The sequence below is a fragment of the Malaclemys terrapin genome, chromosome 3 (assembly GCF_027887155.1).
Source record: "Malaclemys terrapin pileata isolate rMalTer1 chromosome 3, rMalTer1.hap1, whole genome shotgun sequence".
NCBI classification, from domain to species: domain Eukaryota; kingdom Metazoa; phylum Chordata; order Testudines; family Emydidae; genus Malaclemys; species Malaclemys terrapin.
The window spans coordinates 182318871-182332884 of record NC_071507.1 but is presented as its reverse complement, the minus strand read 5'-3'; the positions used below and the strand labels follow the sequence as shown (position 1 = coordinate 182332884).

The 14014-nt window shown below is 40.9% G+C and overlaps 1 protein-coding gene across 2 annotated transcripts in view; it reads left to right on the top strand.

Annotated features, from left to right (window-relative positions):
- Nucleotides 1-14014, top strand: part of NBAS (NBAS subunit of NRZ tethering complex) — a 356127-nt gene that overhangs the window by 53513 nt on the left and 288600 nt on the right. For both annotated transcript variants that reach the window (XM_054023471.1, XM_054023470.1), the window contains exons 13-17: nt 5308-5371; nt 7592-7785; nt 9528-9785; nt 12267-12392; nt 13609-13760. In XM_054023471.1, the coding sequence (XP_053879446.1) occupies nt 5308-5371; nt 7592-7785; nt 9528-9785; nt 12267-12392; nt 13609-13760 (794 nt within the window). The remainder of the gene's footprint in view (nt 1-5307; nt 5372-7591; nt 7786-9527; nt 9786-12266; nt 12393-13608; nt 13761-14014) is intronic.

The following is a 14014-nucleotide window of genomic DNA, read 5'->3' as shown; positions in this document are numbered from 1 at the left end:
TGGAGTATTGTGTCCTGTTCTGGGTGCGCATTTCAGGAAAGATGTAGACAAATTGGAGAAAGTCCAGAGAAGAGCAAAATTAAAAAAAAAAAAATTCAAGGTCTGGAAACCATGACTTATGAGGGAAGATTGAAAAAATTGCGTTTAGTCAGAAGAAGACAAGACTGAGAGGGGACATATCAGTTTTCAAGTAAATAAAAGGTTGTTACAAGGAGGATGGAAAAAATTGTTCTCCTTAACCTCTGAGCATAGGACAAGAAGCAATGGGCTTAAATTGCAGCAAGGGCGGTTTAGGTTGTACATTAGGAAAAACTTCCTAACTGTCGGGGAGGGGAGGGCGCGTAAACACTGGAATAAATTGCCCAGAGAGATTGTGGAATCTCCATCATTGGAGATTTTTACACACCTGTCAGGGATGGTCTAGATAATACTTAGTCCTGCATGAGTGAAGGGGACTGGACTAGATAACCTCTCAAGGTCCCTTCCATTCCTTTGACTCTATGATACCCTCGGACTTTCAAGGAAGCATTTCAGGCCTCAGCAAACGGTTATCTTTTTGTCTCCATCACCATGCCAACACCTGTTTAAGAAATGCAGCAGGGATTATAAGCACAGGCAACCCCCTTCCACCTCAGCCTCATTACTGGGCTTGCACAGATATCTAGCATGCCCCAAGCAGAACTTTTGAAGGGGCACCTGAGGACATTATATCAGTTTCCAATACTGGATTCTGCCCCCCTTTTTGTTTTCTCAGACCGTCTTTCCTACTTTAGCCTGGCATGGTCCTTCGTCACCTCGGACTGTTGGGTGCCGAGTATGGTGGAGGAAAGTTATTCCCTTTAACTTTCTTCCGCCCTTCTCTGCCACCCCTGCTCCGTCCCTCTTCAGTGACCCTTCTCATGAGCAACTTCTAGTCCTGGAGGTGTAAGCCCTCCTTCGGGTAGGGGCTGTGGGGCAGGTGCCTCAGAACTTGAGAGGGATAGGGTTTTACTCCTGCTGATATTTCCTGGTCCCGAAGGCCAAAGGGGATCTTTGACCCATCCTAGACCTGCATCACCTCCACAGTTATCTCAAGAAACTGAGGTTCTGCATGGTCTCCCTGGCCTCCATTATTCCCTCCCTGGATCCAGGAGATGGGTATACTGCTCTCGACTTGAAAGACACCTATTTCCACATCTCCATTTTCCAGGGCCACAGAAGGTTTCTCGGATCCATTGTAAACCAGACCCACTACCAATTTACTGTCCTCCTGTTTGGCCTGTTGGCAGTGTTTTTACAATATGTATGGCGATGGCGGCGGCCTTACTCAGAAGGCCAGGTGTTCGAGTCTACCCTTACCTCAATGACTGGCTAATCAAGGGCCAGTCCAAGGCCCAGGTGAGAGCCAGCATTTATCTGGTCCAAGCTACCTTCTGAGCCCTGGTCCTATTGATAAATTAGCAAAAGTCGACTCTCGTTGCTGTGCTCGGTTCTACCTGGGCCAGAGCCTTCCTCCCAGAGGCTCACTTCCTGAGAATGTCGGCTGTGATATTGAAGGTCAAGGCCCACATGTCATGACAGTCTGTTTCTGCCTCAAACTTTTAGGTCACATGGCCACATGCACTTATGTGATACAACATGCAAAATTATACCTTGGACCCCTTCAAGCTTGGCTGGCCTTAGTGTACTCACTGAGCCGCCATCACTTGGACTTGGTGCTTACAGTTCCCACCCCGATCCTCATTTCCCTCGACTGATGGAGGCATCCCCGATCGGTGAGGGAGGATATTCCCTTTGTCACTCCTCAGCAATCAGTATTTCTAATCTTGGATGCGTTCACTCTAGTTGGGAGGCTCACCTTCAACACTTCAGGACTCGGGGCCTGTGGTCCTAGGACGAGCTCCCATTACATATAAATGTCAATTGCTCAGAGCAGTCTGCCTAGCGTGCAAGTGTTTCTACCCCAGATTGCAGGCAAAGTAGTGCAAGTGCTCATGGACAACGCAGCAGCCATGTTTTACATCAGCCAGCAGGGAGGGGCACGCTTGTTCACACAATGACAAGAGGCCTGTGGGACTTCTGCACGAAGCACTCCATCCACCTCAAAGCATCTCACCTTCTTGGAGCCCAGAACACTCTGGCAGATCACCTCAGCAGGTCTTTCTTTTCTCACCATGAATGGTCCCTTCACCCTGATGTAGCTAGGTTCATCCTTAAGACACAGGGGTTTCCTCTTGTAGATCTGTTCGGAGTCCAGCAGAACAGGAAATGTCAGCAGTTTTGCTCCCTGCGTGGTCACACACCAGGCTCACTTATAGATGCCTTCTTACTTCCATGGACAGTGCTCCTATTCTATGCATTTCCTTCTATTCCTTTGATACACAAGGTCCTTCTGAAAGTCAAGAGAGACAAAGCAAGGGTTATTCTTATAGCTACTGCTTGGCTGCACCAAACTGGTTTGGCATGCTACTGGATCTGTTAGTAGCAGTGCCATTGCTGCTCCCTCCCCTCATGGACCTGATATTTGCAAGATCACAACTGTTTGCTCCACCTGAACCTCAAGGCCCTCCACCTGACCGCGTGGAAGCTCCATGGTTGAATCTGGCCTGTTCAGGAGAAGTCCGCCAGGTCTTTCTAGGTAGTATGAAACCATCTACTAGAGCGACTTACCTTGCCAAAAGGAAGTGTTTCTTGGTTTGATCATCCCAACGAGGCCTCTTACCAACTCGGTCACCCCTCCAGTCCATGCTGGAGTAACTGCTCCATCTGAAATCATAGGGCCTAGCCATTTCATCGTTCAAGGTGCATCTAGCCGCAATCTCGGCCTTCCACCCTCTGATGGACAGTAGGTCGGTCTTCTCATGCGAAATGTCCATTTGCTTCTTCAAGGGATTAGAGAGACTTTACATTGAAATTTGTGAACTCATTCCACTGGGAGCCCTAAACCTGGTCTTGTCAAGACTCATGGGCCCTCCCTCTGTGTTGCTGGAATCATGCTCTCTGACATCTGTCTCCTGGAAGGTTGCCTTTCTGGTAATGATTACCTCAGCCAGGAGGGTCTCAGAAATCTTGGCCCTTATTTCAGAATCCCCATATACAGTGTTAAGGAGAAGGCTCAACTGCACCTCTACCCAGCGTTCCTGCCAAAGGTGGTCTCGCAGTTTCATAGTAATCAGGCTGTTTTCCTGCCTGTTTTCTTCCCCAAACTGCACAAAAATACGGAGGAGTGGCATCTCCATACATTGGGTGTTAGATGTGTCCTGGCCTTCTACGTTGAAAGAACCAAGCCATTCTGTAAATCCACGCAGCTCTTTGTGGCAGTAGCAGGCAGGATGAAATGCCTACCAGGTTCGGCTTGGAGAATCTCATTCTGGATTGCTTCCTGCATTCGTATGTACTATGAGCAGGGGTGTTCCCCCTCCTGCCGTCTTGACAGCCCATTTGACGAGAGCTCAGGCTCCATCTATCCCAGTTCCTGATCCAAAACATCTGCAGAGAAGTGACCTGGTAGTTGGTACATACTGTCTCCTCCCACTATGCCATTACCCAGCAGGCTAGGGATAATGCCAAGTTTGGTAGAACAGTGTTGCAATCTGTATGTCCATGAACTCCGAGCCCACTTCCTTGCGCACCATTTGAAAGTCCTCTAACGTGGAACGGGCATGAGCAAGCACTTGAAGAAGAAAAAACGGTTACTAACCTTTCCATAGCTGCTGTTCTTTGAGATGTGATGCTCATTTACATTCCACAACCCATCCTCCTGTCCATCTCTTGGAGTTAGCTGGCAAGCAGGAACTCAGAGGGTGCGGGGCTGGCTGGGGCTCTTATATCAGCGCATGAGTGCTTGGCACCAGAGGGTGGGGGGGAGGGATAGCTCAGTGGTTTGAGCAGTGGCCTGCTAAACCCAGGGTTGTGAGTTCAATCCTTGAGGGGGCCCATTAGAGATCTGGGGCAAAATCAGTACTTGGTCCTGCTAGTGAAGGCAGGGGGCTGGACTTGATGACCTTTCAAGGTCCCTTCCAGTTCTAGGAGATAGGATATCTCCATTTATATTAAAAAAAAAAAAAAAAAAAAAAAAAAAAGGGTGCTAGAGCCAGCCTGACTGATACCACTGAGGGAAAAATCTCCGGTGACTGCATGCAGCGTGCGCACACCTAACGTGGAATGGACATGAGCAACACATCACGAAGAACAACAGTTACAGAAAGGTTAGTAACTGTTTTTTATAGGAGAAAACATTTCAGAAATATGCAACTTCTACCTGTTTTGCACAGAAACATTTTGGTTTCATAAAATGTGGGGTGAGAACTGGCATGCCAACAAACAAACAAACACAAAAAACCCCAGGTGATACCAGTGTGCTTTTGTGCTCCTTTAAAAAAACCAAACCAAACCAAATCCCAAACTTTCCATGCACCGAAACTGGACCCAGTCTGGTGTTTCAAGTGTCGAGAGGTGTCCTTTTGGTGTTGTAAATTGCTTGGGGCACGGCCATTATAGCCTCTATCTTCACAGTGTCCTGCATCCTGACTGTACTCAGTAAATAATAAAAGCTGTTTTTCTTTCACATACTGTGTGACTTGTGATACCGCACTGTGTGAGATTCAGCATCACTCTCCTACTGTACATCTTTGAATGCTCTTTCCAAGATGAAGAAAAAATCTATTCCAGGACTCAAAGGAAGAAGCTGCAGGTGCAGAGGTCACTAAATACTGCTGATTCCTCTGCTACACTAGTACTACAAGGGAAATGTTACAGAGATAACTGACTATAACACATGCTCCTGGGTTCCTAAGACGCAGGGGAATTTAAGAGTGACACTTACGTTCTATGATTTATAACAAGTAATTGTTCTCTTAAAACACTTCAGGTTAAACAAATCACATATAGTTTGGGAAAGTGGGCAGCTTAATTGGATATCCTGTATTTGAGAAATTCATGGGCAACCATTGCCATAGAACGCTGACCAGATTGGTGAGTCATTGGGTTATCCTGGTTTCTTATTTAGGACATGGTGTTAGGCAGGATACTGTATTAGATGGACTATGGGTCTGATCCATTGTGCAGTTCCTATATTTCTAAATTCAATATTTAAAGAAAGGGTCCAATTTGTACATCTGACCTAGGGAAGGAAGCTTGAATTTCATTCCAATGAGGATTGCATTTACATGGATGTAGTCTCAGTGATAACGGAGCAGTTTAATGGAAAATTGAAGGTGTTACCTTTCATGAGAAGTAGTTAGATATAAAGGGGGCAAAATGTTTGCTTTTTAAAGATGATTGCTTACTAATATAGTTAATGTAACATTGCAACTTAATTTTTTTTAGCCAGGTTATGATGAGATCAATCCAGATTGGAGGCTTTCTACTGAAAAAAGGAAGAAAATAAAAGGTGGGTGATGTAGTCAAATTATTATGCTAAACATTGATGTTCTGAAAAAAAATGTACATTGATTAAAGAACATAATGGTTTTAATTAAAATCTTTCCTAGGATAGTTGCCAAAATGGTGCATCTTTCTTGAATTTTTAGTTAATTCTAGCTTAATGAGTATCACAATGCAAACATTTTAAAATCCGCTGTTAGGCATACTTTGCAGCTGAAATATCCTTTTATTTATGGTTACACATAATATAGGGCTTTTTCATTCATGATAAATCAGAAGGTTGTGGATCCTGGCTCCATGGAAGGCTTAACGCTTAGCAAAAATATGTCTGTCTTGGAAATACATGAAACAATACATTGTATGTTGCAGAAATTTGCAGAGTCCACCAGGAGGCCTCTTGGGATATATTGGAGCCTGAGAGCTGGGTCCACAGAGCTTGGTTTCTAAAGCCTAAGGAGGTGGGTGGGTGGGCTTTAGAGCCCAAGCTCCAACCCTAACTGCAACCTCAAAGTGCTATCTACATAGCTATTTTTAGAGTGCTGGCGTGAGCCCCGCTAGCAAAGATTTGCTCCCGGGGGCTCCAAAATGCTGTGTAGGCATACCTTTGTAGTCCACAATGCTAAATACACTTTTCGTATTTAATTCAGTCCTTCCCCTCCACACCAGCATGGTGAATTTTAAAAGGCTAGGAACAAGTTAGAATACTACAGGAGGTTGGTCTGCCTGCTTGTCTTCAGTTAATATTTTAGCTGAGAGCATGTTTTAATGTACTTCCATTTATACATGCAGTGTTAATGCCATGCATGTACATCAGTATGTGAACAATGTTTATATAGCCAGTACACACGCTCCCCGACTTACGCAAGTGTTTCATTCCGGAGCGCCTTGCGTAAGTTGAATTTTGCGTAAGTCGGTATACCCGATAATTATGGGGGAGAAGGGGAGAAATGCTTATGGAACTTAGGGAACTTTTTGTGTAAGTTGGGTTTGCATAACCCGGGGAGCGACTGTAGTTTCACGGCAAAGAAGCTAATAGCTTCATGGTTCCATTGATACTTCTTGTTGTTACTTTCTTTGTATTGCTGAGGTACCTCTGGGTCTCAATCATAGATCAGGGCCGCATTTTCCTAAGTTACTTGTGGTGCCAGCCCCTAAGAGTTTACAGTCTAAGTGACCTGGCATGCACAATCAGAGTAAAGATTTGTCTAGGAGAGAAATGGAAAAGTCCAGTTACAAAAAAGTAAAGTTATTTTTGCCCAATTACATGACTTGATTTAAAACAAACAAAATCCTCGTTGACACCATGCCTGCCTGAGATCAGTGAGTGGAAATCTTCTAAGGATCCATACAGGTGGTCTTTCCTTATAGTCCCTTTTACCTGCTTAAGTCACTGATTAACTTGATCAGAATAATTGGCAGTAGAAATAACAGCATCTACCTTGTTTTGAGGAGATGGGTTTGGCTAATACAGTTCATAGCTATAGTTTAAAAATCTTTGCCAGTTAGTGAGAGGCCAGCATTCTGAACCAGAGAAGAGCCCAAGGAAAATGTGTTGATAAAATATGACTGCAATTTAAAAGCTGCTGTTCAGACACTTCTACACTTTCTGATATATACCCTGGTATTATCTATGTAACAAAATTCAAACAACCATCATTCAAAGTGAAAAGAATGAACTTAATTGAAAGGAGAGTGTGCTGTAATAGTTAGAAAATAAGGTGATGTCTGCCTTCTCTTTAAGGGTGATATCTAACTGCATAAGCAAATTGCCCACAAAATGTAAAATTCTAGACTGTAACTATTTTTAAAATGTCATCTTAATAACTGTTTTCTCCCTGAATGGTCCTCTAAGAGTTCTGTTTTCAGTTGTGATATGTCTTCCAGCTGGATGCAATTTCTTCTGGATCCCATCCGTAATTCTCTATGCATTTGCTAAAGAAATTCACTCTCCGCTGTCCTGAGGAGTGATGTACCAAATCTTTATCAAATGCTCAAAACCTATCCTACTCAGTGCAAGTAAATCAGCTTGCTGTAGATTAGTTTTTTCAAGCAATATTTGAAAAGTAATGCAGTTAAGTCAAAATCTATAATGGTTCAGTTTTACTTTTGTTAATACAGAGTTGACTGTAATTAAAAATACCGTTGCTGTAAAATAGAAACTTAGTGAAGCGAGGCTGTGTGTGATGCTGATGAATGTTAGAAATGTTTGTTTTGTTTTCTCCTTTAGATAAAGAATCCTATTACTCGCTAATGGATGTAAATTGGTGGGCAGAAAATGCTGTGATCTTGGCTCGCTATTCTGGAGCTTTGACTGTGTCATCTGTGAAAACATTAAAAAACTTACTGGGGAAATCATGTGAATGGTTTGAAAATTCCCCTCAGGTCACATCTACTCATGATGGAGGATTTCTAAGCCTGGAGGTAATAAACATATATTAACAATGCTAAGAAAACCCCCACTGTAGTTTTATGTAGTATAATAAAACCTCACTTTTTTTATTTTGCTAATGTGCACAACCCAAAGCGTTTATACAAAAGATGGCCATCTCTCCCACCCTAATAGTAGATGCTGTAATGAAATCTTGTCTTACTATGTTTTCATTGCATTTACAAATTGTTTTATCATATGTACTCTGAAGGATTATCCTAAATCATGAAAACAAATGAACAAAATAGTTTGAAATTTTGGCTTTTTCAGTTGCCTTCTTTCTGGCTAATATTCAGAATTCACTCACTTGCAGTATATTTTCTGGTCATAAGTATAAATAAACAAGGCCCCACTCTATTGAGACATGTGCTTAGTTTCAGTATAGATTTTTTGATTGATTTAATTTTGTGCTACTTGGAAAAAATGGGTTTTCTTCAAACTATTTTAATTAGAAGGAAAAATAATCTTGTCCACGTGTGTAATTTTTTTTCATTCTATGATATATACAGTAACCAAGAAAATTTGTATCTACAAATTTGTACAGCAAGAATGGCAATTTGTGTGTATGTTAAAATGCATATTTATATCTATATATAATTGTATGAAAAATCCTGCAACCTGAGTCATCCTTCCTCAAGTAAAACTCGCATTGGCTTGAAGTCTCATGGATACTGGGTATGTTTGATTGAAGTGGGGAATAGAGTATTTGTCCCTATCCCTTCTTCAGAGAAGAAATGCTATTAAAAACAAACTATGTAAAATGTGTTTTTGTAATTTTTTTCATTTATTTAAATTATGCCAAAAAAGCCTGTTGCCCTCCATAATAATGTATACCTGCAATTTTATTTCAATCCAAGCAATTAAATCTTTGATTTCCCTGTGAAATTGTTATGACATGTTGGTCTTGCAACATAAGAACAGCCATACTGGATGAGACCAAAGGTCCATCTAGCCCAGTATCCTGTCTTCCCACAGTGACCAATGCCAAGTGCTTCAGAGGGAATGAACAGAACAGGTAAATCATCAAATGATCCATCCCCTGTTCCCCTTTCCCAGTAAGACAGATTAAAAACAAAACAAACGAGCACCAAACACCTTTATATCATAGTTGTTGCCAATACTTGTTTCAGAACAGCATGATCGCAATATAAATAAGTTTGTTCATATGTCTATTAAAAGATGCATTACTATGGAAATGACGTTAACTGAAAGACCTGAAAAGCTTCCTATCAGTGACTTCTTGTTCTTCCTTCAGGATGTTAACATTGACCTAATCAGAGAGAAGCTTAGTACATTGATATAGAAATTCCAAATAATTGATTAAATATGTGACTTTTTAGTTTGCATACTGTTTAACTCACGTGTTAGCTAAGTTTTCTGATGACAGAACTGATATGGATTTCCTCTTACTTCCCCACCCTGTATGGCTTCCTGCCTCTGTTAGAGGACACAGAGTCCGTCTGGTAGCCCATTGAGATTTATGGAAGTCTTTCTGTTAACTTCAGTGGGCTCTGGATCGGGTCTGTAGTCCAGGATGGAGAGCCAAGAAGCATCCCTGAAGTACAAATTACAGGTTACAAGCTAATGTTTTAATGTGCGGGAATGGGAGGAGGCGGGGTCCTTGATCCTGAAGTTGATGTGAATTGTGGATGCTCAGCATTTTCCAGAATCAGGCAGCTTGGGAGCAAACTAACAACAACATATTGCACTGTTTAAGAATTGCTTTTCCGTGTAGTGCGAGATAAAACTGGCTCCAAAGAGATTACGCTTGGAGAGCAGGCCTGGTGAAGAAGATGAAAGAGAAGATGACTCTGACTCAGATGATGTAACTTCTGCCAAGGCCAGATATTTCAGTTACCTAAAGCAAGGCCTGTATTTTGTGACAGAAATGGAGCGATTTGCTCCTCCACGGAAACGTTCACGCACTATTACAAAGAATTACCGCCTTGTGAGTTTAAGATCTACAACCCCAGAGGAGCTTTACCAGAGAAAGGTGAGATTGAGATCTATACAGCATGAGACTAGGACAACAATAAAGATTAACATAAAATAACTGTTTTTCATTGTTTTAGAAAGACCAGCTTTGATATCTTCCTGTTTTAATTTTTTTTCTTGTAATACAAGGGTCTAGCCACGTATTTCTAAGGGGTGTATGTGAGTGAGAGAGAAAGAGAGAGAGGTATCAACAATACACAGTGTGTCCACCAGCTGGAAGGCACGTGATTAAAACAGAGAACCTGCATTAATGTAATTCAAATGACAAGTTACTTAAGGATCATTTGAGCAGAAAGTATAAGATTCATTAGACTATGGACGGTGGGCTAAGCTACATCACGTTAGACATTTAAAATTAGACTAGAGAAAGCCCTGATAAATATATTCAGTGAAACAATCCTGTATTGGCCAGGGGACAGAATTAATATGCTATTTTATTTCTTTGATTCTATGGTAATGTCCACTGACATAGATGGTATCATGGTTACAGGGCTAGCTGCACCTCTGTCCCCTCTAGTTTCTCTGAATGCACCCCCCCCCCCGATATTTTTATCAAGATTTTCATAATATCTAACTTAATCTCCCTCGCTACAGATTAAGCCATTATTTCTTGTACTACCTTGGGTGGATGCAGAGAACAAGTGACAGAACAAAGATTAATGGTCTCAAGTTGCAGTGGGGGAGGATATTAAGTTGGATATTAGGAAAAGCTATTTCACTAGGAGGGTGGTGAAGCACTGGAATGGGTTACCTAGGGAGGTGGTGGAATCTCCAAAGCCCTGGCTGGGATGATTTAGTTGAGAATTGGTCCTGCTTTGAGCAGGGGGTTGGACTAGATGACCTCCTGAGGTCCCTTCCAACCCTGATATTTTATGATTCTATGATCCCTGTCCTCTTTATAACAGCTCTTAATGAATTTGACAACTATCAGGTCCTTGCCCCCCGTCGTCTTTTCTCAAGACTAAACATGCCCAATTTTTAAAACTTTTCCATATAGTTCAGGGTTTAAAATATTTTATCACTTTTGTTGCTCTCTTCTAATCTCTTTCCACGTTTCCCACATCTTTTCTAAAGTGTAGTGCCCAGAGATAGAAACAATATGTTAGCTGAGGCCTCGTCAGTGCAGAATAGAGCAGGACAAATACCTACCATGTCATACCTATGACACGCCTGTTAATACACCCTAGAATGACATTAGCCTTTTATACAATGCATCATATTCACTCATATTCAATTTATGATTCACTCTAACCCCCAGATCCTTTTCAGCAGTATTAATACCTAGCCATTCCATTTTGTTGTTGTTCATTTGATTTTTTGACTTCCTAAGTGTAGTACTTTGCCCTTAATCTTAATTGCATTTCATCTTATTGATTTCAGACCAGTTCTCCATTTGTCTAGATTATTTTGAATTCTAAGTCTATCCTTCAAAGTGCTTGCAACCCCACCCAGCTTGGTGTCATCTGCAAATTTTGCAAGCATGCTCTCCACCCCATTATCCAAGTCCAAGAAAATATTGAATAGTACTGAACCCAGGACTGATGCCTGTGTGACCCCTCCTAGATACACCTTCCCAGTTTAACAGTGAACCATTGATAACTACTCTGAGTTCGGTCTTCCAACCAGTTGTGCACCCACCTTATTGTAAATTCATGTAGGCCACATTTCCCTATTTTGCTTATGAGTACGGACTGTATCAAAAGCCTTACTAAAATCAAGAAGTAGAATGTTTACTGGTGCCCTGTCCCCGCCCCAATCCACTAGGCCAGTAACCCTGTCAAAAAAGCAAATTAGATTGGTTTGGCATGATTTGTTTTTAACAAATCCATACTGGCCACTCCTTCTAATCCTATTATCTTCTTGGTGCTTATAAATTAATTGTTTAATAGTTTCTTCCAGTATCCAGGCCCAATTCAATTTTGGCAGAGAAGACTGTGACCAGTAGTGAATATAGTGGCCAGAAATTACTTTAAACCTAAATATTGGGTGTTTTTTTTTAAAAAAAGGACCAAAACATATACAGAAAAAGAGTTTTAAAATAACACGCAGTTGACACACATCTATTGTCTAAGGCTTCTTGTTGGTAACTTATGCTGGTTTAACTTCTTCAGACCCTCCAGTTGGGTGCGAATGTGTCAGACTGTTTCCCCTGAATAACTCCCTCTTCTCTTGAGAAACGGTTCCTTTTTAAACCTGTCACAGTTCTTAGCTCTCCAGTATGCACGTGTCTTTACCTGTTCTGGGATTGTCTCTTAACAGCCCCGAGTGTTTGTGGAGAATTTGATATCTTGAGACATTATTTTTCTTTCCTGCTTGTTTTTTCCTTTGGGATCCCTATTTAATTAGACTATTATATTCACTATATGTGTGTGTTTGTGTGTGTGTGTATAGATATAGATAAACACACACAGTATTCACAAATAATTACAGAGCAACTCCATTCTATCAAAGATGTTTACGTTCATGTACTTTGTTTTAGATTGATAATGAAGAATATGGTGAAGCTTTATCTTTGGCTCAAGCATATGGTCTAGATTCTGATCTTGTATATCAAAGACAGTGGAGGAAATCAACTGTTAACATTGCTTCTATTCAAGACTACCTGGTATGTTTTTTAAGTTGAAAGAAATTTCTTAATATCCTTGTAGAAACTGAAATCATGTTCTAATTTATGTAACAAATGTTGATACCAATTTGAAGAGTTGTCCTTCATGAATTTCACCTAAGGCAGAAGGGACTGACCTTGTTAAATTCGCTAGCGGCCGGATCTAAAGCCCATTGAAGTAAATGGAAAGACTCCCATTTTGTTCAGTGGGCTTGGGAAGAAAATAATGCATCAAGCCGGTGTCTTCATGTTGTCTTAATTATTTAGTTGAAGGTATTGTTGATTTATGAGCCTCAGATAATTTAAAGTTGAAGTTCTGTTGCTAAATTAACATTATCTCTAAGCCAAATGCTAATTGAAAAAATGCCCATAGCAATATTGTACTAGCAATTGTTCTCCATATGTTATCTAGAACATGTACTGGAACACCTCATAGTGTAATCTTTCACTTCTTGATCACATAAGCAGCCCTTGCTGAAGGAGATGATGCTGAAAATAGCCATATAGTACACTGAGATGGGAGTAATTGTATGCTGTCATCAGACTGCAGAATTTTCAGTCAGCACAGAGCTGCCATACTGACTAGGGAGAATAGTTAGAGCCCTGAGATCCAGGATAACTAGGTTCTATTTCTAGTTCTGTGTCTGAGTTGCTGGGTGACCTTTGTCAAGTCACTTGACATCTGTACCTTAGTTTTCTCCTCTATAAATTGGGAAAAACATCTTTTGTACAGTGCTTTGTGATCCTTAAATGGAAGGAGAACAGTATTACTTTATTATTTATTGGTTTCAAGTGTAGTCTATCTTGCTACCAAAAGCAATGGTTAGAGATTTAGGAACTCCGAAATTTAAACAAACAGCTTCTGTCCGCTAGTCAGCAAAGATTTATTAGAGTGCTGTAGTGAGGTCTCACTCTACTAATTCATTAATGCTAACCAATACACTGCAGTTAATTTACTGATAGATTAGGAAATGCTATAAATAAAACTAGGCTGTAGTTTTCAAAACAAAATATTTTGATGCATTTTCCTTGCTTTTTTTACTGGTTGATTCTTTTGTTTAATTCACATTGAGTCTCCCAGTCACCAGACTAAATTGACAAGGTTCTAAATGGAAGATAGGCAGACTGAAAAAAATGGAAGACACTGATTTCAGTGCTTTGGTTGGCTATAACATATTCCACTATGCTTACTTCTCACTCTTCGTCATTTGATTAGAGTAAAATTAAGAAGCGGTCCTGGGTTCTTCATGAATGCCTGGAAAGAGTTCCTGAGAATGTGGATGCTGCCAAAGAGTTGCTGCAGTATGGTTTAAAGGGCACAGACTTGGAGGCTCTCATAGCTATTGGAAAAGGAGAAGATGGTGGCAGGTTTGTTGGAATAATTTTTGTGTATCCTGTTTCTCTGCTTTGGAATTATGCAGTGAATTTGTCAGTTAACTACAAACTGAAATCTTAACAGATTTTGCAGGACATGGTTTTTAAAATATGTTCCCATAAGAATAGCTGTAACCAATACTAAAGATAGCAGTCAAGTTCTCTCATGAATGAAAATAAATAAAATGGTGACTTCAGAAGTTGAATGCAATAGAGAGGACATGAATATATAGACAATAATATGGAAG